General features: G+C 38.1%; 2 protein-coding genes across 3 annotated transcripts in view; one reads left to right on the plus strand and one right to left on the minus strand.

The window, feature by feature from the left end:
* The first annotated feature begins 830 nt into the window (after nt 1-830).
* Nucleotides 831-18,073, plus strand: LOC127446225 (rho guanine nucleotide exchange factor 25-like). The gene is made up of 16 exons (XM_051706971.1): nt 831-987; nt 2,670-2,796; nt 6,208-6,554; nt 6,991-7,065; nt 9,987-10,111; nt 10,271-10,337; nt 11,442-11,545; nt 11,754-11,823; nt 12,010-12,099; nt 12,210-12,302; nt 13,901-13,951; nt 14,063-14,140; nt 14,835-15,020; nt 16,182-16,362; nt 16,445-16,629; nt 16,807-18,073. Exons 1-15 carry the CDS (start codon nt 892-894, stop codon nt 16,624-16,626), a joined length of 1,872 nt encoding a protein of 623 aa, XP_051562931.1. The 5' UTR covers nt 831-891; the 3' UTR covers nt 16,627-16,629; nt 16,807-18,073.
* Nucleotides 18,074-18,507: 434 nt separating this feature from the next.
* LOC127446676 (beta-1,4 N-acetylgalactosaminyltransferase 1-like) overlaps nt 18,508-27,232 on the minus strand; it is a 43,222-nt gene continuing 34,497 nt past the window's right edge. Inside the window, exon 13 of one of the 2 annotated variants that reach the window (XM_051707804.1) lies at nt 18,508-22,247. In XM_051707804.1, the coding sequence (XP_051563764.1) occupies nt 22,033-22,247 (215 nt within the window). In that variant the 3' untranslated portion in view covers nt 18,508-22,032. The remainder of the gene's footprint in view (nt 22,248-27,232) is intronic. The other variant, XM_051707805.1, reaches the window with a different exon arrangement.

Here is a 27,232-nt window from a genome sequence, read left to right on the forward strand (position 1 = left end):
CATGCGATTATCTAATCAGCCAATCGTGTGGCAGCAGTGCAGTGCATAAAATCATGCAGATACGGTCAGGAGCTTCAGTTAATGTTTACATCAACCATCAGAATGGGGAAAAATGTGATCTCAGTGATTTGGACCATGGCATGATTGTTGGTGCCAGACGGGCTGGTTTGAGTATTTCTGTAACTGCTGATCTCCTGAGATTTTCACACACAACAGTCTCTATAACTGACTCCGAATGGTGCCAAAAACAAAAAAACATCCAGTGAGCGGCAGTTCTGTTGACGGAAATGCTTTGTTGATGAGAGAGGTCAACATTTCCTTCATAAATTCACAGTATGCCTACCTCTTCAGACACTACTACACCACTGGTGTGGACCTCCCATAGACTTCTGCTGCTCTTAACTTTAGCCTGTTATTGGAACTACAGGCTAAGCCTAAAGCAACCCCTAACTCTAAACTTTTGGGATTGCTTTTCCAATTCATAACATACATATTGTTTCAAAGCAGCTTTACAGAAAATAAAAAATTATAGTGGCATGTAAAAATTCTTTTTAAACTTTTAAACAAAAGATTTATTAGTTTAAACTAAATTAGTTCCTTTATGTTTGTGATTGGAGGTATGTGGGGCAATGCGTGGAGCCCTTTCCTCGTGTTTCCTCATATTGCACTTGGGGGTCAAGATGGAGCAGGAGGGTGTTGGAGAAGAGGGAGGGAATGGGGGTGGTAGACAGCAGAAAGGCGAGAAGATAAGAATGTGTGTCAGTGAGTCAGTGAGAGCTGAGTGCGGATAAACTCCTCAAATGTAAGCTGGACAGTTCTGGACCTGAAGAGAAGACACAACAAAACAAGCAACCAAACCTTTCCTTCATCCATCCAGGGAGAAAGAGCAAGATGAAGAGTATGGCCAAACTTCGAAGCAACACAGAGCAACTGCTGACATCTTTATCAGACACTCTCCCATCCCTGGCCCAGAGTAACCAGCACAGGGTGAGCAAACAGACACACATAATAAGCTACTAATGAATGCATGCAAATGTCAAGTCATAAATTGATAAAAGAGGGATGTTGAAGCTGTCATTGTGTGTGGCTTTTCGTATCAAATGATTTTCAAATGATGGACACACAGATTCCAGATATCAGACATGTCTACATCCATATCAGTAAAAGATGACTAAGGGGTTGCAAGAGGCTTTTTATACTGTATATAGCACACATTTGCACATGCAAAGAGATTGGGAGAGAGTAAGAGAGGAAGAGCCATTACTGTAGGAGCACAAATGCAAATATGTCGGCAGGCAGGTGAACATCTGTATCTCTCTATATACATATATATTACATTACTCTATAATTAGCCCACTAAATGGATTAGTATATGGGTAAAAAAATTAAATAACTTTGACTCTTCCATTGTTTATGTACAAAAAAGCAAAAATGGTGGTTACAGTAAGGCACTTACAATGGAAGTGAACAAATATTAAAATGGACACTGTTTAATAAGTTTAGGCACACGACAAAATACTTGTTTACTCGATTTTAGTGTGATAAAAATCACTTACTAACGTTATATGTGAAAGGTTATATTCAATATTACAACTTTACTGTCACAACAACGTGCAACTTGTAATCCGGAAAACACCAGTAAATCCCTGATTTGATCATATCATCATTATTATGAGGCTATACTATTAACACAGTGTGAAATTTATTGTTTCATGGACTGGCCCAATTCACTTCCATTGCAAAAGCCTTACTGTAACTTGAAATGCTGTCGACTGAGCTTAATTTGTACTGAACCTGAAACATTCCTTTTATGTTTTTGTTAACACACACACACACACACACACACACACACACACACATACACAAACTGCCTGTCTGATTGAATGTGGGCCTGTCTGTTTTGTTATGCCTAAGGGTAGCTTATTCTCTGATTTTGCTCTTACTCTTACCAGCAACACCCCACCATGCCTCCAAAAATTAGAAGAAACACATAATCAACACAAATTGTGTCTCAAATATTTTTATTGAATCTTCTTGGTTGCTGTCATTGACATCCTGACATTAGATGCTGGGCTTCTTTAAGCTTTCCTAAACCGAAAGTTATTTTCTTCATTATGAAGGCCCTCAACTGAAATTTTTCACAACAGGAAACTTGTCAAAACAAGTCATCAGCCCAATCTCAACATGCTTCCAACTTGTTGAACGTTTATTCTCACCCACACCTATCACATTGCTTCTGAAGATATAGATTTAACCACTGGAGTCTTATGGATTACTTTTTGACGCCTTTATCTGATTCTTGGAGCTTGAAAGATCTGGTCACCATTCACTTGCATTGTATGGACCTAATGAGCTGAGATATTCTTCTAAAAATCTTTGTTTGTGTTCAGCAGAAGAAAGAAAGTCATATACATCTGGGATGGCATGAGTGTAAGTAAATTATGAGAGAATTTTCATTTTTAGGTGAACTATCCCATTAAACAAGCCAAGAAGCAGATTCTCATAGATGTTTGTTTGGTCTAGTTTGAGATAAAAGTGAAGGGGTCTACATTTTAGGGTCTGGTGAATTGCTCAGGTATGAACTAGCATTTCATTGCAGGTTTGATTGTAAAGCTGGTTACATGTGTAGTTCCTACCAGAAGTAAACTTACTTTTATGACCTGTTTCAGATCCCAGAAACCAGTGTTGGGAATCTTTTACTGGAAGACAAATGGGACTGTTCAAAGACTGGTGCAGAATGGAACAATGGAGAACAAAGCTGGAATGCAAGGCCCAAGCACAAACCTGAGGGCAAAGGTGAGGGGTCAAATAACATGCCCTTTCATAATGTTCAGGAGTTTTCTGTTTCTGTCACATTATATACACTCAAACGTGTAAACATAGTCTTTAACTAATTGTGTCCAAACCTTTAATGTGACAATTAAAAATAAATTTGAGAATGAATATTTATTAGTTTGCAAAGCGAAATTCCGTGGGTGAAGTCCAGTAATCTTAATGAGTATCTGCGAAATCAGGAATTCCCCCACATCAATACCCATTTAATGTGCTCCCTCTTTAAATATAATGCATTCCATAATGCATAAAAAACATTGTTGATGTCTTTCTTTATCACGAATCGTTGATCATTTTCTATTCAGAATTTTCCAATCTCTACATTACATGGAAAGTGTCAGTGGACAGCAATTTTCAAGTTACACCACAGATACATTTTTTCTGGTGTGCGTGAAAATAGTTCACAAAACCAGAAGCCTCATCTATCAAGATATGATTTTGAGATACATGAAGTTTGCACTCCACAAAAAGTTGCAAGAAGGTTGGTGTGATTTGGTAAATGAATGAGCTGGGAAGAGAGACTCTTCATAGTAAATTTTCCTGATGTTTCTCCCTAAGATGGCAGCGTATGGTTGTATTAACAGGTAGATATTGTTTGTGCGTAAGTTTCCCCCCCACACAGCAGCATTATACACACATGCGCACACTTGTGGGGACCTGCCATTCACATCTATTCTGCCCTACACAAGCAAAACTTCACATCAAATAATAGCGTGCATCTCGGGTAGGATTACTTGTTAGTCCCAACAACAAAAGTCAAGGGTGGGATGGAAGTGGTGGTAAACCTGTTTGGAAGCAATCATTGGGCTTATTCCATCTCATTCTTATCTCTCTAAAGTTTAAGGGACAGTCTATAGGGAGAATATCTCTATGAATTCTGAGGAGAGGCACAGGGATTGTCCAGATGTTACATGTGAATTCAGAGCTCATGGATTACTTCTGATCTGAGAGTATGAGTGTGTGTATCACAGTAAACATTATCACTGTGCCATGCTCCAGGTTGCTATGGCACTGTTTACTCGGCTGGTATGAAGGGGCATTGTGCCCCAGGGGGGTTTGGCTGCACACACTCCTGTCAGAAAGTTCTGGCCAGGTGTGGGTGCTGTTTCTACAGACAACAAGGTAAGACATTCAGTCCACCTTTGAGGATTCAGTTTAACTGCTGTCACCTTTTTTTAACCATTGTCATATTTATTGTTCCTCAATGTGAATGCATGCATGCAAATAGGCATTGTTTTTTCTTTTGGGGATAACATTTCTGAAAATTATTATTAAAATTATTTGTAGAGGGACTAAATAAGGTCATAATTTGTATATCTAAATATTTCTTACTTCATAACTAGTGGAAATATTACATTAAAACATATTACATTAACAATAGCTATAAATAGTACACATGTCCCTACAAGCAAACAGTATATGTGTATGTTTGTGTATGTTTCCAGTTTATTTTTATTTATTTTTACCATGACACTCAAAAGACTGATGTAAGACTGTACTCATTAATTGGGAATCTTCTGTCTATTGTACATTCTTTCATAATACACTAAATTTTCATAGTGCAGTACATATAATTTCTTTAAATACAGTCATTGTTCTTTACAGTCTGCTGGTCTTTACAAAGTTAAACTAGTAGAAACAGTACAATATCTGTATGTAAACAAACTGTATCAAATATTACCATTGTACTTTCATTATAATGCACTAAGTTTATAGCAGCAGCTTGCAAACTTTTAGTATTATATGCGACTGACTTCTTGTCCACTTCTCATCATGTTTGTTTCTTTATTACCATTTTACATGGTTTATAAATAGAGATTGTCTGTAGGAGTGTTGGTGTGTATGTGTGTCTGTGAATGGTCATTTTGTAGGTTAGTGTAGGATTATGGGTATGGGCCCTTTAGAAACAGTTAATCCATTTCCTGCACAGAAAATGTAGAATCCCTTCTGCTCTACCCCTCATTATCTCTCCCTCTCTCTTTCTCAAAATCTTCCCTTCTCTTTTGCCCTTCAGATAGGGCATATTGCATATAAAGCTTTTAAATATATAAAAAAAGCAATGTCATTCTATTTTTTACTCTGTATCAATTGATTATAAGGTACAATCTCTCCCTGACAAGTGCTGCCAGTTATTTTTATATTCCACCATTCGTGGCCGATGTGGAAAATTTAGCAAAATAAGATGCTGTATTTATGGTGGAACTGGAAACTTTGTGGTACTCCCCTGCGATATCTACCTTATTACTTATTGTCTCTCCATTATAACCATTATAAAATCAATTAATGGATTTTGCAGAGCAGATGTGTCAACAGGAAAGCTGAGTAACATTTTCTTTAGCTACCGACCAACTGAAAGTTTGGAACATGTCTACTAGAATGGAATATCTCGTCGTTCAGTATGATGACTCACACTGCTTGAATACAATATCTAAAATGGAAATAAATAAAAAAAATGAAAAAAATAGAAATTCTACAGTAAAAACTTGGTACTTGGTACATTAATGTTTTAAAATTAATGTACATTGTTTGTACATTTTAAAATATCAAGCTGAATATATTAACATTATATCATTTTATGATGTATACCGTTATAAACTGTTGATAATGTCTACTGTTATAAACTGTTGTCATTGTAATTTGTAAAGGTCTGACAACCACAGCTTTTACTTTTTTTTCTTTTTCTTTTCTTTTTTTTTTATCGAAAATGTAAAACATTTTCAGTGCTGTTTGTTCTTTTTCTGAACATCTGTTAAAGGAATATTCCGGGTCCAATACAAGTTAAGTTCAATCGACAGCATTTGTGTCAAAAAATTGAGGTTACAGAGGCACTTACAATGGAAGTGAATGGAGCCAATTTTTGGAGGGTTTAAAGGCAAAGATTTTAAGCTTGTCATTTATAAAAACACTTACATTAATTCTTCTGTTAAAAGGCATGTATTATTTGAGCTGTAAAGTTGTTTAAATTGTTGTTTTTACAGTCGTTTTAGGGTTTGTAGACATTATATCGACATGGCAACAAAGTTGTAAAATTGGCTATAAGTTTTACACAAAAAAGGTTAGTAAGCAATTTTATTACACTAAAATCATCTTAACACACATATTGTTTACGTCTTGTGGCTATACTTTTGAAACAGTGAGTATTTTAATGTTTAGGAATTGGCCCCATTCACTTCCATTGTAAGTGCTTCACTGGAACCCAGATTTTTTTTTTTTTTTTTTTTTAATGGAGGGAAAAGTCTAAATTATTTTTGTGGTTATCAACATTATGCCACAAATGTTGTCAATTGAACTTAACTTGTATTGAACCCGGAATATTCCTTTAATTGTAATTGCTGATTTAAAGATCTTTTACTTTCTCTCTTTCTCTCTCTTTAGAGTCATACTCATTGACAGTGCTCAGTGATGTCTCCTTGCCTCCTGACACACCTACAACTCCCATCTCTATTGATGACCTCTCTCTAGTCTCACCCAGCATCAGCATCTGTAATCAGCCTCTTTCCACTGGTCGGCCATCCAAAACTCCCCAGCTCTCTGTCAAGGCCCTTAAGAGATGGTTGAGCAGCCCAGTTCGAAAGCTGAGTCTGGGAGGATGTGGCAAGAGCTCAAAGGTTACTCAGAGCCCAGAAGCGTCAGCCAACATGTTCTTCCCTCTTTTATCTACCCAAAGCTCAATGAGTCCAGCTGTGAAGTCCAAAGAGCTGCCTCGCTCCAACAGATCTCTGGTATGGACATAATTATATCCACAAGAAAGAGGAAGAAACCCAAGTGTGTCATTTCTGTGCCATTAGCGTCACCAAACAGAACTGCAAAAATGATTTTTGTTTTCAAACAGGTTTCACAAATACCCCTGTAAAAAAAATTTGCTTTTTTGGGCTTTTCAGGATGGTCAAACAAACAAAGCAATATTTTAATGGCACCAAATACCAGTGTTTGCACATTTTCTGAAAAATCAGCCTACGAATGGCTTAATTATAGATGGATTTCCATATTAAGCTAGGATAGGAGAACCTATTTTAACAGAGAAAAAGTTACATACATCAGCTTGAATTTGAATTATTATTAATTTTTAAATCACTGTCATTACATGTTACTGTATATATTTCATGTATCTAAATATTTTTCGAATTGACCCAACACACTTCCTCTTCTTGTGGGCAGGACTGTAGTGAACTTTCAGGACCAACATCTCCTGATAGTCCCTATTACACCAGTTACCTCAAAGATCTACTGCAGGTACAACACACTCATTTAAATTACTGCAATGCATGGGGTAAAAACAGGTAAAGTGAGACACTTTCTAATAATGTGTCATTGCCGTTGTTTTAAAACTAAATGCTTTATTAAATAGCTTAAAATATAAAAGCTTCTACACTATACAAAGAAAAAAGAAGACAAATTAAAAAAAACGTAAGTGTCCCACTTTAGCTCTATTCCCCTTACAGGTATATGGACTGTATTTCCTGTATTGTATTTAAATGTTTGGTTAAGGGGTTTTACTGGAGCTAAAGCTAGATTGGATTTACCCTACCATTACTTGTTCACTTTTTCTTTTTCTGCCAGTATGCTACTTTTGATTCCTTGAATCATTCCTTTTAAGACCTCCATTAGTTGCGCTGCATCTAGCTTTTTTAGAGTTAAAGGCCGAATCATACAGTACACTACACAGGTACGCAGGGACGTGCACAGACATTTTGTGGGGCAGGGGCTCAAGTGGAAAAAAAGGGCACTTCTCATAATTATTTATTTAAAAAAAAAATTTTAAACAAAACTTTGCTACTCTTGGCTGTTTCCTGGTGCTCCTTCTCCTTCCTTTTCTGTATCCTTTCTTTTTTTGGCATTGTGCAGCCAAACAACAGAATACTGAATTGCCTGAATACATTAATGTATTGATCAAATACATTATTATTATTATTGCTATTAAAATTACACTTACCACGCATGCACACACACACACACATACAATAACTGATGGTGACAAGGACTTAGTTTCACATTTGAGGGAGGGCTGTCTGTATCATATAAAGATCTATCAGCATACAATAAACTAATAGAATGGATAGTTATTAGATGAGGAGCCTACGATCAAAATTATGAAGTTACTGTTTAAGGCAAGACACTTTTTTCATGTAGTTGTCAATTTTGAGATTTTGGTCTATTTTGCTTCCATGTCTTCTTTTACTCTAATGGAAAGAAAACTTCCAAAATACACATTTAGATGGTGTTTGTTTTAAGCCTACTGCCCTCCGTCTGTTTGCATTTGTAGATTTCTTCTAAATTAACCAATACAAGCTAATCTGCACATTTAAACATAACATTTCAGGGGAAAAGACTCTTGATGTAAGTCATTAACTGGGGAAGTTCTGTGGTGATATGCTTTAGTTATTTTGTTTATCCTATTCACCTGCAGTGCCTTGTAAAATGTAAGCAAATTAGCGCATTTTAATTAGTTAACACCTAATTTGCATACCAATGTGGTGATTGTGATGACATTATTAGACACAAATTTTACTGTATTCACCTATAGTGTCTCCATTAAGTACAGTACAAGCACACTCCATAAGTATATTCAAAATATTGAGAAAAAATTCACTTTCTGTGACATAGAAGAGACTATTGTTCATGTTTTTAGTGAATGTGAACTATGTACCTATCTCTCAGAATAAACAAATGTCAAAATATGTATAAACACATTTAATATTATTTTTCTTTATAACAACTCAAATTCTCATATCCAGTATATTGTTGATCTTTTTATTATACTTGGTCAATTTTTTATACACAAATGCACATTTTTGGGTAAGAATCCGCTATTGTCAGTTTTTCTGGTAGACTATAACTCCTATGTTTTACCTTTAATGGGGCAGTGGTGGCTCAGCAGTTAAGGCTCTAGATTACTGATCAGAAGGTTGGGGGTTCAAGCCCCAGCACTGCCAAGATACCACTGTTGGGCCCTTGAGCAAGGCCCTTGACCCTATCTGCTCCAGGGGCACTGTATCATGGCTGACCCTGCACTCTGACCCCAGCTTAGCTGGGATATGTGAAAAAAGAATTTCACTGTATATGTGCAAATATGTAATGTGTGATTAATTAAATTAATGATGGGCATAAAAAACAAAAAATATTTCAAGTCAAAAAATGCTTTCAATGTTTAACCTTGTATAGATGTTTTTTTGTGGTTGTTGTTTTTTTTCCCCCCTCTGGCTTTTTTTTATTTATTTTTTATTTTTGTATTATTTTTTTACAATTATTATTATATTATGTTTTTTGTTTTTTTTTTACTGTTCTTGTTGTTCTATACTTGTTGACACAATTTTGTGTAAGAAGTTTGGCATGAAAAAAATAATAAATTAATAAATAAAATAAAAAATAAAAAAGTACAGTAAATTAGCCTGTATGGCCATGATATATTGCCTTAGCTAAACTTTAGCTAACTTATTACATTAGATTAGTATTACGTGACTAGTAGAGTCATGCATGTAGCTCATGAGTCATGCATGTTAGCAAGACACAAGTTAACTATATTTGTCTTTTGGCTAATTAGCTGTAAGTCGAGGCACTGGTAGCTTAGACTTTTGTTCATCACCACTCACCTCCACACAAGCCAAGAAAAACACAACTGGGATAGGAGCTGGGAGGGGCTGCTTCCTGCCTGTCTGCCTGTCTGTGTGTCTGATGTGCCGATGTGTGCTACACTGCTGCGCGGAGATGCGGAGGGAGAGAGAGAGAGAGAGAGAGAGAGAGAGAGAAAGAGAGAGAGAAAGAGAGAGAGAGAGAGAGAGAGAGAGAGGGAGGGAGAGAGAGAGGGAGGGAGAGAGCGAGGGCATCAGAACTTGACAAAGTCTCATCTCCGACCTGATATTTCGATTTTTTATTCAATAAATATATTTGTTTGACAGGGAAGCTGTGCGCAAACAGGAATATATATATATATATATATATATATATATATTCATTTATAAAAAAATAAAATAAAAAAGCACCCCAGAAAAAGGGGCACTTTCTCTCGAGGAAGAAAAAAGGGCAGGTGCTCAAGCCCCCTTTGATGTCTATGTGTGCACGTGCCTGCAGGTACATGAGCATGAGTATTTTGACACAACTGTCTGTTGGTTTGTGTTTTGTCCCACCTAATGAACTTGATCTGCATGTAATTTCAGAGCCATCACTCTTATAATATGCTTCCTGGGAAGAGTGGCTCCTTTGTGACTGATGAGGCAAATGTCCAATCACAGGACCAAGAAGAAAATAAAGAGGAGAGAAGAGCTGCATTGGAGAAAAGCATGTAGGTTTTTGACTGAATGAACTTCACTTTGGTGACCTTAGCATATATGAAACCCCAAGGTGAATAGTTCCTGCCACTCAAAGTCACATCAACACATAATATAGTTAATAATCCCACTCCAGTTCTGACAGAACTCATTGTGACATGTCTCTTTTGTAGCTATGTGCTGACAGAGCTGGTAGAGACGGAGAAGCTCTATGTGGAGGATCTGAGGCTGGTAGTTGAGGTAATACAAATAGCTTGCAGGGCTGTTCACACCGAATGCGTTTTTGCATCCGTCTGCTCTGTTTTTGGCCAATGCATTTCCAATGCATGGTCCTGTTGAACATGCTTAAAAGTAAGCTCAGTCATTTTCTGTTTATGTCATCTTGGGCTTACACTGACCCCTAGGGGCATGGATGTAGCATCAATCAAACGCAATAGTTTTCAGTTACCAATGCCATTGTAGAAATTCACTGTTCACAGTCAACCATGATTAATTTAATCAATGAATGAAAGTTTCTAAATAGAAAGCGTTACTGAGATTAAGTGAGTTGTATTCGGCTGGTCATATGATCCTAACATGGCATAATAAAACAGCTTTTATAAGGTTACTGATATGACTGGAGTCTATGTCTCCTGTGAGTTATCAGGATTTTATACATACATTTAAAAAATACAATTAATTTATTTAGGACTAAAACTTTTTAAATTAGGAAAATGCGTTCTTGCATTACTGTGGCGGTAACAAACTTCAAAACTCAGGGGGGCGATAGAGTTACATTCCAAAATCTGTACCATTAAACAGGATGTTTTATTTTTCACGTAAGTTACTATAAAATTATTGACTTTAACTTGCACATCAATATTCTCTTCAAACTGTTGCTCTACCGTGACAGTATTGGCTTGAAAGAGAAAACTTACGATAGAAGTGGACAGTTTACACTAATGTCCGCTATAGTGCCCCTTGCAGCAACGTTGAGACTGCAATGTATATATGGCAGGCCGAATTCACTTTTAATCATGTGCAGGATATGAATGATAGAAAATAAAATTCAATTTTCACTAATAAAAACAATTCTTGATATCAAAAATAACATTATTAGTCCCAGAAATAAATATAAAAAATTGAATTTCAACTATATATATATATATATAATTGTGGAATTCTACTAGTGAAAATGCAGTTACAAATATCAATAATTATGTTGTTTTTTCCCTAGTTGAAATTCCATTTTGATATCAAGAATGTGTATTTCCATGAGTAATCTCTATTATCTCTTGTTCTCTCTCTCTCTCTCTCTCTCTCTCTCTCTCTCTCTCTCTCTCTCTCTCTCTCTCCTCCCTCCAGGGTTATATGGCCACAATGAACAGTGTTGGTGTTCCTGAATATTTGGAGGGGAAGGATAAAATTGTATTTGGGAATATTCATCAGATTTATGACTGGCACAAAGAGTAGGTCACTTACAGATATGATCTGTGCCCATTATTTTATATGCATGTGTAGGCTGGGAGACAGTGATGGATGTTGGAGAGCTATTGTATGAGTGTTTGTTTATAATACTTGCATCTGTATGCTGTGTGCATCTGCTTGTCCTTGTAGTTTTACAAATGTCTGACACTTACTGTATCACAGCTGCCTTCTGTATTTTTCCTTAAACAGCTTCTTCCTTGGTGAGTTGGAAAAATGTGTGTCTGAACCTGACCTGTTGGCACAACTCTTTATCAAACATGTAAGTCTGCGTACATGTTTTGTACAGTATCTGAGGGTCAAAAAAAAAAAAAAAAAAAAAAGTTAAGGGTTAACTCAACAAAAGTTTTAAAAGTTAAATCAAGTAGAAATAGATCCTTGAGTTAACAATGGCAGGTTACCACCTTTTTTAAAGTGTAGATTAAACATAAATATATCTGTTTCACAGGAGCGGCGGCTCAACATGTATGTGGTCTACTGTCAGAACATGCCAAAGTCAGAGCACATCGTTTCAGAGTACACTGAGACCTATTTTGAGGTAATATATGTTATCAGATAAGATCTGAGTGTGATTGTGTGCTCATGTTTACTTGTGGTTGTATGGGCAAGGGGTCTACGACTATCCTTTTCTTTTCTTTTTTTACATAGGAACTGAGACAACAGCTGGGTCACAGACTGCAGTTAAATGACCTGCTCATCAAACCAGTCCAAAGAATAATGAAATATCAGCTGCTGCTAAAGGTGTGTTTGTGGGCAAAGTGTTGTCATGGGACGTTCCCTAGCGTCCAGGAGAGGGCGCTAGGTTTCTTGTGTGTCTTTTATTTGTGAAATTCTGCTCTAGTTTCCTGTTTCCTTTGTTGATTTATCCCAGGTGTGTCTTGTTACTAGTCTTGTTAACCTTGTTAGTCTTGTGTATATAATGCCCTCATATTCTCCGTGTCTTTTTCAGGTTTTATCCTTAAGGCTGTTGTGTTGGAGTGGTCTGGTTTCCAATTTCTTGTGTTTAGCTTGCCTTTTATTAAGGCTGCACTTAGATTTGCTTCTCAAGACTATTACAAGTGTGTGGGCTTCTCTCTAGTTCTGCAAAACCTCACTGGTGTGTGATAATGCCAGTAGCTCTCTCACAGGCTACAAATGTTCTGTGATGGTTAATTGCACAACAGAAAGCTTGCAGCACATCTCAAAACTCGCAACAGATGTGTTCTACGCCCTCCTGTTCTTCAAAAATGGCTTGGCAAGACTAATCTTTATAAAAACACAAGTCTTTTCTCTGCGTTCTTTGCATTGAGAAACAGCCAATGTTTTCAAAACAGCTTTCTGAATACGCCCCTCGTCTGTAGTTGTTCAAACAGTCAGATAATCCCGCACCCAACTCATGCCACTGGATGAGTAATGATGTTGGGATGGCTCTAAGCGGTTGCTCAAAATAAAAACAGGAATTTTTATAGTGCCACAGAGACACAGTGTTTACAGTTTTTGAGAAAACTAATCTTAAATTTATAGTTGTCTCTGCAGATTAAGATGGAATAGAAGAAAGTATTTTAACACTGAAAAAGTTACATCAGCTTTAAGAATAAATATCTATGAATTTATATTTTCTTACAAGGAATGTTTCTGGTTAATATAAGTTAAACTAGTATTAGTGTTTATGGCATAATGTTGATGATTTCAACTCATTACTCCTTAAGAAAAAATCTTGTTCACTAAGCCAACAAACTTGCTGGTTATCGAGAGCGGTCCATTCTGACCAGTGATTCCGATATCATCATGTTGTTCTGTGTAAAAGTCCACTCTCATATCAGGACCAGGAACCGATGTCACATCTGCGTGTGATTTTGAGTTCTCTGCTGTTATTAGATCTTACCATGGAGCCCCTCTCATATCTGTTTTGTGAGTACAGTAATTTAATTTGCACTGGCCAGGAACTGCTGTCACGTCCGCATGTGATTTTGAATTCTCCTCTGTAATGCGAGCTCATGCATGAATGCAGTGACTGGATGGAAGTGATCCTTCTCATGAATAATGTGGAGAAATGCTCAGAATTGAATGATGTATTAGTGTACCCTACTACCAATTGCAACTCAAGAGTTTAGGTATATTGTACCTAATATTTTATGACATTGCTTCAAGTTTTGTTTTTAAACCGGAAGAAACCGAAAAAAAAAAAAAAAAAAAAAAAAAACATTTTACCCTGAACAACAAACATAATGAGTGCTATAATTGTTTTCAATGATGTGCAACCTGTACAGATTTGTTAACATAGCAAAAAAATTAAATAATAATAATTGGGGGGGGGGTGGGGTTTCATGAAGTGTTTTTGTGTGTTTGTTTATTTGCAGGACTTCTTGAAGTACTACACTAAAGCAGGCAGACAAACAGAAGAGATTCAGGTAAGTATAGTGTGCCTTGGCTTTTAAGAGCAGAGAAAATAGAGTGAACTTATGATCAGGTTAAATTTAATTATTATTCAGTGTAGTCCTGTTTCTGTGTCCTTATTACAGAGGGCAGTGGAGGTGATGTGTTTTGTTCCAAAGCAATGTAATGACATGATGAATGTTGGAAGACTACAGGGTTTTGAGGTAAGATAAGACACATATAGTAAAGGAAATGCTTTACTTCACCTTGAACTGCTCCAGGATCCCAAATGAAACACAGCACGAGTCCATTATTTAAAAAACAATGATGTATGAATGTAATTTATACACTGTAAAAAGTGGAATCGTTTTTGCCTTAAAAATAGTTCACATAAAAATGAAAATGATGTCATTTAAACAATATCATGTTGTTCCAAACCCTTATGCGTTTCTTTCATCCTTCGATCACAAAAGGAGGAAACCTTACCTCAGTCACCATTCACTATTAATTAATATTTTTTCCATATAATGAAAGCGAATCGTGACTAATAATGGAGGCTAATATTCTGCCTAACATCTCCTTTTGTGTTCCATGGAGGAAAGCAAGTCATATGGATTTGGAACAACATTAGCGTGAATTTCCATTCTTGGGTAAACTATCTCTATAAGGAATTATATCTACTTGATCCAACCCTTAAAATGACTGTCATTGGTGTAACCCAAAGAAGCCTTTGTGATTCAGTCATATTCAAAGATATTTTTGACTTGAATAAAAACAGTTACCATAAAGCAAACTTTCATTTGTAAGTTGCCTTACAGTTTTACAGGGTATTTGAGGCTATTATATTTGAATGTGGTTCACACATTCTGTATTGTGCATGTTCACACTCAAATGACCTGTGACTTATTGCATGCCCAGGGCCAGTTGAGGGCACAAGGGAAACTACTGCAGCAGGACACCTTCATTGAGAATAAGAACAGCATCCTCTCCCGTCCCAAAGAGAGACGGGTCTTCCTCTTTGAGCAGCTTGTCATCCTCAGTGAGCCAATCGCCCACAAGAAAGGCTTTTCCCTGCAAGGATACATCTATAAAAACAGCATCAAGGTGAGACAGAAGTGTGAGTCGACAACACACACTCATAAGGAAATGTAACTATAGTGACTTTCATCAAAAGTCACTTTTTAAAAAAAACATATTTCAAACATCACTCTGGTGCCGTATTTAACTCTATACCCAAAGCTAAAATTTCAAATGTTTAAAAAATATTTTTTTTAAATAAATGCATACTTTATAGTAATATTTACATAATTTTATCGGCCTGTTACATGTTTTATGGTGTTAAGAATTGATTAGATTTAGGGTCAGGGGTTGGGTTAGGGGATCCAAAATATCTATATAATAGTATAATGTAACTATACTAATATTCACTCACTGACCACTTGATTAGATACACATGTACACCTATTATTCATGCAATAATCTAATTAGCCAATCATGTGGCAGCAGTGCAAAGTATAAAATCATGCGGACATGGATCAGGAGCTTCAGTTAATGTTCAACCCTCAGATTGGGGAAAAAATTGGATCTCAGTGATTTCGAGCATGTCAAATCTTATTTTGGTGCCAGACGGGCTGGTTTAAGTATTTCAGTAACTGCTGATCTTCTGGTATTTTCATGCACAACAGTCTCTAGAGTTTACTCCGAATGGTGCCAAAAACAATAAACATCCAGTGAGTGGCAGTTCAGCACTGAAACGCCTTATTGATGAGACAGGTCAGCAAAGAATGGCCAGACTGGTTCGAGCTGACAGAAAGGCTACGGTAACTCGGATAACCACTCTGTACAATTGTAGTGAGCAAAACAGCATCTCAGAATGCACAACATGTTGAACATTGAGGCGAATGGGCTACAACAGCAGAAGACCATGTAGGGTTCCACTTCTGTTAGCCAAGAGCAGAAAGCTGAGGCTGCAGAAGGCACAGGCTCACCAAATCTGGACAGTTAAAGACTGGAAAAACATAGCCTGGCCTGATGAATCTCGATTCCTGCTAAGGTACACAGATGGTAGGCCCAGTGCAGCCTCAGCTTTAGTTCTACGAGTTGTAGGAGTACTCCTACAATGTATGTTGTTTGTTAGGGCCAACGTACAGTTTAGGTCATTATACAACAATGTTTGATCGCATAAACCTGTTATTTACCAATCATAATTGAGTATTCCAGAGAGTTGTGAATTACATTTGCATATTTGTATTTGATTTCTCATAGGCCCGTTGTTTGGGCATTGAGGATCGTTGCCCTGACAACCCATGTCGGATTGTATTGACGTCTCGAAATGTTGATGGAAGCATGCACCGGTTTGTTCTTTATGCATCATCACCAGAAATAAGACTATCCTGGGCAAATGACATCATACAGATTCTGGAGACACAGTGGAACTTCTTAAATGGTATCATCCTCCTCTAATGAAAACTTTGCTAAAGATCAGACTACTATTACTATGAATTCCCTCACCATTCTTTATTCCATAGCCTTGCAGTCTCCTATTGAATACCAGAGGCAAGAAATTAAATACCTTAGTCTGGGAAAGAACATGACAACATCACCTTCACTGAACTCTAGCCTTCGACCCAATAACTCTGCCTCCATAGACCGACAGCATCTCCCCTGCCTGCACTCCTGGAATTCTGCACATCCCTCTGTACCTCACTGAAAGGTTAGTGTGTGCTGGATAGTAATTATGCATCATGATTTGATAAAAGTTATGACATGTCTAAAGATATAGCTGTTAATAATGCTATGAGTTTCCAAACATAATGCCTTCTAAAATGTATCTGCAATAGACTAACTCATAGACTAACATTTGATTTCACTCCATTCCTATCATTTTCAGCTTTCTGTCTTTCCTGTGAAGGTACCTGCTCATCTTCCTCTGCCAATCTGAGCAGAAGCCTAACTACAGGAGATAACGGAAACCTTAATGCTATTCCGGCCCATTATGTCCAATTTAACTAATTAACTAATTATTCCTCAGCCTGCCATTTAAATTTCTTAATTCTGTATCACACAAACCGTATATCTATCCTAATTGTCAGTTTCATTTCAATGGTACAATTTTGACCCAGATGCAAAAAAAAATGAAAATTTAAAAAAACGCTGTAAAAGTGATCATGTGCAGATGTTTTCTTAAGGAGATATTTTGTCCTGATCTGGCCCTTGTATTGTTGTAACCTGATGATATACTGTTTTTAGGTTGACTTGGTCATATTAAATAATTTATTTGACTTGAATAAATACATATGATCTAGATGTTACCACATGAAGTACATTTTTAGATTAACTGACAAAGCATGTTTACAGTATTTTTTTTACTCAGTTTTAACTTAAAAGGAATTTAAGCTAATGGGTTGTGGGTTAACTGTCATTGACATGATATTATTCACATTATTCAGTATATGCTTAGTTATTGACAATTATGTAGAATTTTGATATGTTGAACAGACTGGAATTGTGAATGGGGAGATTTACTGTATTCCTGTGTTTATGCTACATAATGTGACCTAGAGGAATATTTTAGGTATTTGGCATGTCAAGTACTGTAACTTTCAAGTGTGTGTATTTGATCCTCTTGTAAAAATAGAAGATCTATATACACGCACTGAGTACTTTTTTGGGAACATTGTGGTACATCTTCTGCTGTTGTAGCCCATCCGCCTCCAGGTTTGACGTTTTGTGCATTCTGAGATGCTATTCAACTCACTATAATTTTACAGAGTGGTAATCTGAGTTACTGTAGTGATTCTGTCAGCTCAGACCATTCTGGCCATTCTCCAAGACCTCTCTCATCAAGGCTTTTCCATCTGCAGAACTGCTGCTCACTGGGTGTTTATTGTTTTTGGCACCATTCTGAGTAAATTCTAGAGACTGTTGTGCATAAAAATCCCAGGAGATCAGCAGTTACAGAAATACTCAAACCAGCCCATCTTTCGCCAACAATCCTGCCACAGTTGAAATCACTGAGATCACATTTTTTCCCCATTCTGATGGTTGATGTGAACATTAACTTAAGCTCCTGACCAGTATATACTTTATTTTATGCATTGCACTGCTGCCACATGATTGGCTGATTAGATAATCACATGAATAAGTAGGTGCACAGGACTTCTTAATAAAGTTCTTAATGAGTGTATGTATCTATCTAATGTGTTATGTCTTTCTATATTTCACTCCTTTTTAAAAATTTAAAAAGTGACTGTATGGGATAATTCTTTACATTCATTTAAAAGATTTTCAGAGAAGTTACTTCAGAGTGTGTGTCCAAATAATAAATACTTTTATTATTAGTTTAAAGGCACACGCAGTAACTTTTGTCTTTGTGTCATCTTGGACTTACACTGACACCTAGCGGCTTGGATGCAGCGTCATTTCAAATCAGTAGTTTTCAGTTTCAGATGCTATTGTAGAAATTTAGTATTCACAGTCAGCCGTGATTACTTTAATCATTGAGTGAAAGTGTCAAATAACAGGACAGATACTGAGATTAAGCAAGTAGTATTTAACTGGTCATGTGATTCTAACATGGCAGCCCCCATGTGCGGACCCTCTCCATGTAGAATAAAACAGCTTTTATAAGGTTACTGGTATGTCTGGAGTCTTAATTTTGATGTGAGTGGTTATTATTTCCTACATATATTGCAGAATTGCAATTCATGTCTTTAGGAGTTAAACTTTTTTAATGAGGAAAAAAATTACTGAGTGCACCATTTTTCAGGACAGAAGACATGCCACAAAATTTTTTCACCAAAGCCTTTATCTCATTCCATTCCAGGACAAATGCTTTTTGCCTCTTACATTTAAAAAAAAAAGGAAAACATTTAAACATTCTTTTTCTTTTTCCCTTTCATATTTCAGGGGCTTTTGCATACTATAATAGCTTCCTTAAAAAACTGATCAGTAGGCAGCCACATATGTGCTAGGGGGGCAGGTGATTAGATACCAAATGGTAGAGATACAAAACACCAACAGATATTTTTTTTTTTTTTTTTTTTTTTTCATGCAGACACTGTGAGGAACCCAGAGATGAGGGGACTGTATCAGTGCAATGAAGTGAGAGTAGTAGGAGGCAGGGAGGCATTTGAGCAACACATAGTAAAAAGGAATAAAAAAGTCAATCTCATAATTTAATACACAGCCTAAGTGTCTTTTTAGATACTTAGCTCACTATACACTGCACTATACACTACACTATACTACTTTTTTTTTTCTTTTTTCTTTTTACCCCAGTGAAAATATCTAAACATCCTTAAAACAACATCAATTTACCTGAGTAATGTTTGTTTGTTTTTTACGTAAAAATGTAACAAAATTTAGTGAGGTGTATGCTTAAGACAATAAAGTTTGTTTTGTTTTTGTTTGTTTTTTAGCAATGCACTGGGGTAAGAAAAAGAAATTTAATTCAAGATATACTCTCTCAAAGCAAGTCTTATAATCTGCTAATAAATTTATCTTGTAAGGATGTAAAGTTACTTTTACTGTAAAACAAGACAAAAATACTTAAGACAATTACTGTATATCTTGCAGTGTATCATCTGTTCAAGTTCCCACCCCCATCAAATTAAGCTAAACTGAAACAAAAGAATCACATAAGCTCCTGTGCTTGTGACCGTACATGCTTATCACCTGAATATACAGGGCAGGTATACTGAAGCATTCTATGAACATCATCTTTGCAGCTCTTAGTATTGTAAGGCTGCATTCCCCAGTATTTGACTTTTTTTTAGGAAGAAAACAAGCTCAGTGAATGAATTAATGCTAAAAAAATTTGTACCATTCTTTCTGCGTTTTGAGGGGATCCACATGGCATTCAGAATACAAAAGTGCACAAGCATTTGTATTTAATGCATTTTCTTTTCATAAATGCACCTTTTTTTGTTACATTTAAACTGTATACTCATTTAATTCTTTCATTACAACTGATTCTCTCATTTGTTTTGTCACATTGAATTCTTATTCTTATTTCCTTAATCTCTTTTAAGGCTTTATGGACAGCCATGCAATTTTTTTACTCTTGTATGGCACAATTTTTAGTCAGGTTATAACAGAAAAGTGAAGAGAACAATCACACATACAAACACACACTCAGACACAAAAGTAAAATCTTTGACAAGTCTATAATGTTCAACATAATTTGCAGAATGTGTGGTTCGATGTGTAATGCAGGAAACGGTCTTACGGGCTTCGTGCTGTTTAGGAGCAACAAAAGGCCCACTCAGTGTCTTTTAAAACCTCTTCTTATCTCTCTCTCTCTCTCTCTCTCTCTCTCTCTCTCTTAAATACACCCAAACAATATGCAAACAAACATTGTATGATACAACTAAAATTATGTGCAAGAATACAGTACATTGAAATAGAGAGCAATTACATCTGTTTCTTACATGCTTTAACTCTTCAGAAGAAGGCTGCATATAGTCTGTAAAGGCAATTTCTTAATTTTCAGGGCCAGTTAAATGTTTGGACACACTTTCCAATGTGTTTTATGATCATAAAGGCCTTTTGATCAAAAGGCTTATTCTTGGATGTTAAAAATGTTTTTGCACTTAAAATGTTTTGCCAAAATGCACTTAGCATACTAGGCAAAGGGTGGCTACTTATAAATATCTAAAATATATAAACTAAATAAACAGTTTTCATTTGTTTATCTTTTTTTCCTGTATATTAATTGTTTATTTGTTTTTTGGTCACTGAATAATTTCAATTCTTCCGTTTGTATTTCAAACCTTTGATGACTTTACTATTATTATTACCATGCAGAATAGAGTATTAAAGGAAAATCTTTATCTACGCAATTTACCCTGAAATGTTTCATTAAAAAAGTGTTGATTTTGGTTAGTTAATGATCTTTGCCATTCTTGATAGCAAAAGGTCCATTGACTTTAAATGAAAAACCCAGCTCAAGCACACACACACACACACACACACACACACAAAATGACTTTATGGTAAGTGCCATTGGACTTTAATTAGTTTCCACTCATGATTGGTGACTTTAACAAAATCCGGAAAAAAACGCTTTGTAAAAGATATAGCAGAAGTGGATTTTGAATTAATATTGCTGAATCACAGATCAGACAACTCTACTGCTATTGAAACCAGGCTGCATGCACAGTGGGTTTGGTAAGGGATGCAATCAAAATGAGACCCCAGAATTGATGAAACTAACATAAAAAAAATAAATAAAAAAAGTAAGTCATACCAGGACAGTGATTAAGCCTTTGGCACAGTCACTCTTTAGAAATGAAAAATATCAAACTAAGATTGTTAGAAATATTTGTAACTATGTATTAGAGAGAGAGAGAGAGAGAGAGAGAGAGAGAGAGAGAGATAGTGTGATATGTTGGATTGTCTGTGGTTTAAGTTTGCTTATGATATTAAGTCTGGTCCTTCTTTTAGTGAAGCTGAGGTTCCAGTCTCTCCAATTTTAAGTCCATTTGTTTTAGTGCAAATATACAGAGAGATGACCCTCAATGAAACAGACACACATACACATGTACACACAGTTAATGCCAGGCAGGGAGCTGATGAGACATTCCATGTGAATGTCCCTAAGAAGGTATCTTCCTTTGAACTGGATTTAAAAATGTAAAAGTCATGGTTCAAAACATTTACCTCCACAGTCTTCTCTTTGTTCTTCAGTTTCAAAAGAAAGTTTTTTCTGTAGTCCCATCAGTTAAATGTGATATTTAAACATTATTGGCTGAGGAGAAAATAATGGCTGGATTGATATGCATAATTTACGGAATGGTTTGATCTGTATCTAAAGAATTCTTCTGAACCAAAATAAAGCTTAAGGAAAAAGACAAAAAAATACGACCACTTCTTCAGTTATCAAAAAATGTTAATTAGCCATCACTGCGCATCTCATCTGTCAGTCATGTTTGATCACATTATCCCTTCCAAAAGAAGATATCTATTTGAACTCTCCCTAATTCACATGGAACTACACAGAGTACATATGCACCACACCACAAGTCTTTTCACAGGCCCTATTAGCTACTCAGGGAGAGAGTGTTCATCTGAGGGAGAATGAGAGTAAGGGACAGAGGGCACAGTCAAGTTTTGTTCAGTTGTGTGTTAGACACTGGAAGCGGTTTTTGAAGTACAAGAGGCCATTTTTGGTGTGCGTCGCATCAGATGAAGCAGGAGGGTAACGGAACTTCGCATATGTTTTGTCACTTTCCGACTGGCCCCATGGAAGCTTGATCTTAGTGGCGTGGTTCACGATGACATCATCGCATGATCCAACATGCAGGGAGCCAAGCCCATCAATGAAAAACTCTAAAAAACAAAATAACGAAATGAGTTTTTCGTGAACCATAGTGTTCTTTTTATGTGTATAGTAACTGTGTGTTTGTAATTGCATAATTCTACTATTCACTTTAACCTCGTGCAACCCCACGTACACATGCGTGGATATAGTATTTTGGCTTTGCTATATGCAATGCATAATTTACATTCATTTAAACTGACTAATATCAGTTCAGAAGATTCTGAGCTGTCAATAACAGTAAGCTTTTAAGTTCACCTCCTGTCCGAGCTCCTCCCTCTCTGGAACCACCTTTGCCAAAGTCACGGGGACCACATCTCTTCACGGTTTTAGGAGACTGAGGTGGTAAATCTGACATGCTCCACCTCTATCCATTCGTTTAACCTCATTATCGATTTCTCAGACTCGCTGTGTGAATTCAAAGGGCCCTTGCCACTTGGCGAGTAATTTAGATCTCGATTTGGGGAGTAATACAAGGACTTTATCTCCCAGTGCAAATTCCCGTAGCCGAGTACCCTTATTATACAGCCGGCTTTGATGTCCTTGAGCCAGGAGCAAATTCTCTCAGTTTTGCTCTCAGGTCAAGAGAGAGTAAAGGGTTACATTTCAACGTATGAAGTCATGTGACAAAACGACATGGCACCGATCAGAGCAGAGTTTGTCTTTGGGAAAAATGCCAACAGAACTACATCTGGTAAGAAACCTAATTATGTTTTTAGATTGAAACCTGTTTGAGTCAGTAGATTAGAGTCTCTAGTTTCACCCGATATACCATTTTAAACTTTTAAATTTGAGCGATTTATCACAAATCTAATTGTGACAAGGTTCTTAACTCTCTCTGAAGGAGCCAACACTCAAACATACACACACACAGCTTTGTGCGTCTCTCTCTCACCTCCTTTTTGGTCTTAGGTTTTGGGCAGGCTGCAATCGCTGCAGTCTTATCAATTTGGGGCCGCACCTGTCCATGAACCAAGTGGAAGCCCAGATACCGTACTTCCAACCATCCAATTGCACACTTCTTAGGGTTTGCCGTGAGTCCCGCCCATCTCAACGACTTTAGGACAGCCCTCAGATGCTGCAGGTGCCGCTGCCAATCGCTACTGTAAATAATGATGTCATCCAGATAGGCAGCGGAGTAAGCGGCGTGCGTTCTGAGGATTCTGTCCATGAGCCACTGAAACGTAGCCGGGGCCCTGAACAAACCGAAAGGAAGGGTGACAAATTAGTGTAAGCCAAACGGTGTGGAAAATTCTGTTTTTTCACGGGACATGGGAGTTAAGGAGATCTGCCAATATCCCTTCGTTAAATCCAGTGTCGAATAAAAGTGAGCCGCGCCTAACCGATTGAGTAGTTCATCAATCCAAGGCATCAGGTATGCATCAAATTTAGACACCGCATTGACTTTTCTATAATCCACACAGAACCGGACTGAGCCATCACTGTTCGTAACCAACACCACCGAGCTGGCCCAGTCACTGTGGGATTCTTCTATTACCCCCATATCTAGCATGTTTAATTCATCCCAAACTACTTTTTTATGCTTGAGTAACTGGTAGGGACCACTGCGTACCACTACCCCTGGGGTCGTTTCGATATGGTGCTCTATGAGATTCGTATGACCGGGGAGAGGCGAGAACACGTCGGAGAAATCTCCTTGCAACCTGGCAACCTCCCTGATTTGTAACAGTGAGAGATGGTCTTTGCAAGTGACCGGGGTGACTCGATCGGTGGTTTTTAAGTTCACCTCCTGTCTGAGCTCCTCCCTCTTTGGAACCACCATTGCCAAAGTCATGGGGACCACATCTCTCCACAGTTTTTGGGAGACTGAGGTGGTAAATCTGACATGCTCCGCCTCTAACCTCATTATCGATTTCCCCAACTCGCTGTGTGAATTCAAAGGGTCCTTGCCACTTGGCGAGTAATTTAGAGCTCGATTTGTGGAGTAATACAAGGACTTTATCTCCAAGTGCAAATTCCCGTAGCCGAGTACCCTTATTATACAGCCGGCTTTGATGTCCTTGAGCCAGGAGCAAATTCTCTCAGTTTTGCTCTCAGGTCAAGAACGTATTGAATTAAATTTTTGCTGTTTGAAGGTCCCTCTTCCCAAATGAAAACGCTGCACAGTTGACGCCCGTACAATAATTCAAATGGGGAGAACCTCGTGGAGGATTGCAGGACCTCTCGAAATTCAAATAATAGGGGCTTGAGCCACTTGTCCCAATTTCGAGCATCTTCGTGCACGAACTTACGAATCATATTTTTTAGTGTCTGATTAAATCGCTCGACCAAGCCGTCCGTTTGGGGGTGATAAATGCTGGTCCGAATCGATTTAATCCCCAATAATTCGTACAGTTTGCATAGTGTACGTGACATAAACGTTAGAGTGACAACATACTGTATATGTACTATAACAACTTACAACTGCACAGTAAAGCGAATGAACAGGTGAACTTGAACCAAATGACGAGCTAGTCAGAATATGCGTAATTTGCATTGCGTAACTTATGTTGTTAAAATTAATAATTCTCTAAAGCATGAAGAATTCAGAGTACAGTAGGCTAACTTCTAAAAGCTAATACTTCAGTCTATTCATTATTATTTTAGTTGCTACATTTTTTCACAACAAGGACAGTAGGCTATGTATAGTTATATGTTTGATAAATTTTTAAATAAGAAAATATTTATCATTTTTTTTTCCTTAAATGTTTGAATATTTGATTAAAGTATGGTCTGTTACAGTTTGACACACTTTTTTGTCCATTTTGCACATCGTCATCAACTAAAAGTTTTTATTTTTGTTGACTAAAATTATATGTAATTTTTGTCAGATTAAAACTGACTAAAACTAATGAATATGAGATGACAAAATATTGACTAATTTTAAAGGACATTTTCGTCAAAAGACTAAAACTATGACTAAATCAAAATATTGTGAAAAAATTAACACTGACATTGACCAAGCTATAGAAAATCAGTGTGGTGATAGGGCCGTGGTTGAGCAACATCTGTGGAAAGTGAGGCAGAGGGAGTGAGTACGGTAAGGACTGACACCTGTGAGAAATCACCTCTAACAGCTGTTTTGTGTTTGCAGTGAGAGCGGAGAGGTATTTAAAAGGTTGTTGGGGAGAGATGCATGAAGATTGTCCCGCTTCCTCCTTTGGAGAGTTAAGAGACCTGTCACAGTGGTGCCAAAACCTGGAAAGGAGGAAGGATACGCTGCCATGACGTCCTCGCAGCTGGAAGAAGTCTTCAATTCCCTCACCAGCATCCACCAAGCACAACAGCAGGCCCTCATGGCGCTGCGGAAGGAGCAGGAAAAGCGTTTCGAGGTGCTCCTCCAGGATCGGCAGGTGTTGCGGAGCTTGGTACCCCAGAAGGGGGCTTCAGCCGTAACCCCAGCATTATCAGGACCCCATGTGACGCTCACGAAGATGACACCACAGGACGACCCCCTCATCCTGTTCCTGCTCCCCGGAAACGGGGAATTCCTTCCCCAAAACCGGTTCCCTGGTCCTGTGGGCCATTCATCCCGCTGGCTTTCCTTAACCCTCTCCGCTCTCCCCCACTGGCTGGTGAGTCCGCTGCCATGGGTGTGGCCATGAAGTCTGGCCCACAGGCTGCCCCCGATTGAGCAGGAGCGTACCAGATACCTGTGAGTATAAAGGGTTGTAATCAAACCTCCATTCACGAAAGCTTGATCCAATCTGAGGCATTGAACACAAGCTGACAGGTGAAGGTAAGGTGTGTGCACGGGGATGTTCACGATTACTCATTAGTGACGGGCATTACTTTGTGTTGGTTCTGGTGGGCTACGCATTGCGGAATCCGGAAGCAGTGCCTCTGCGCAATATTTCAGCATGTAGTGTTGCAGAGGCACTCTTCAAAATAATCTCCCGAGTGGGGGTTCCGAAAGAAATTCTCACTGATCAAGGCACAACATGTTGTCCGCTCTAATGGCCTGATGAGGTCCATACCAATTCTTTCAAAGGGGACCTCGATCAATGGAAGGGGATCCAACGGCACTCTTGAGGTTGCCGGTGGATTCACCAGCTGACATTCACGGCATGTCGCACACCATCTGCGAACATCCCTGTGAATGCCCGGCTGATAGAAACAGATGGTTCAGTGTTTTTTCATGCCGAAGTGACCCGCCATCGGATTATAATGAGCCGTCTGGAATAACATTTCCCGATGGCTCTTCGGTACTAACAATTGGGTTGTATTTTCCTTTGTCTGAGCGTCCTGTGTCACTCGATACAACCGATCCTTGATAATTTAAAAATACGGCTATGCGAGTGTGATGTCTGGCTGGAGACGTTGACTATCAATCACTTTCACTTGATAAAAGGCGTGCCTAAGGGTGTGGTCTAGCATCTGCTCCAGAGGGAAGTCCCCTGCAGGGAATCCTCAAAGGGCTGGGGAAGCCAGAACTTCTCCCTCCCTTACGTCATTCTGACGTGGAGCTAATGCAGACAGCCCTGGCTCCGTTTCATCAGCCAGTGAATCGCAAACCACACACCGAGACATATTGAATGATGACCGTCACTAACCGGTAGTCGTGAACATCCCTGTCCACACACCTTCACCTGCCAGCTTGTATCCAACGCCTCGGATTGAATCAAGCTTTGGTGAATGGAGATTTGATTAAAACCTGAATCCACCAAGGCTTGATATGCACCCCCCTTTATACTCACAGGTATCCGGTATGCTCCTGCTCAATCAGGGGCAGCCTGTGGCATGTCGGGGACCCAGACCAATGTCTCCACCTTCATCATGGGGCATCGGTCCTAGAAATGCCCGGGACCCCCGCAGCTCTAGCATACCAGCCCAGACTTCACACCCACACCCATGGCAGCGGATTCACCAGCCTGTGGGGGAGAGCGGAGAGGGTTAGGGAAAGCCAGTGGGACAAACAGCCCACGGGACCGGGGAACCGGTTTTGGGGAAAGAACAGGACGATGGGGTCGTCCTGTGGTGTCATCTTCACAAGCAT

The sequence above is a fragment of the Myxocyprinus asiaticus genome, chromosome 9 (genome assembly GCF_019703515.2).
Source record: "Myxocyprinus asiaticus isolate MX2 ecotype Aquarium Trade chromosome 9, UBuf_Myxa_2, whole genome shotgun sequence".
NCBI lineage: Eukaryota > Metazoa > Chordata > Actinopteri > Cypriniformes > Catostomidae > Myxocyprinus > Myxocyprinus asiaticus.

Bases quoted from the DNA above. Each gene is read 5' to 3' on its own strand.
- LOC127446225 (XM_051706971.1), top strand. From the start codon at position 892: ATGAAGAGTATGGCCAAACTTCGAAGCAACACAGAGCAACTGCTGACA. The intron at 6,555-6,990 runs GTATGGACATAA...TCTTGTGGGCAG, and splicing joins CTCGCTCCAACAGATCTCTG to GACTGTAGTGAACTTTCAGG. The intron at 11,546-11,753 runs GTAGGTCACTTA...TTCCTTAAACAG, and splicing joins ATTTATGACTGGCACAAAGA to CTTCTTCCTTGGTGAGTTGG.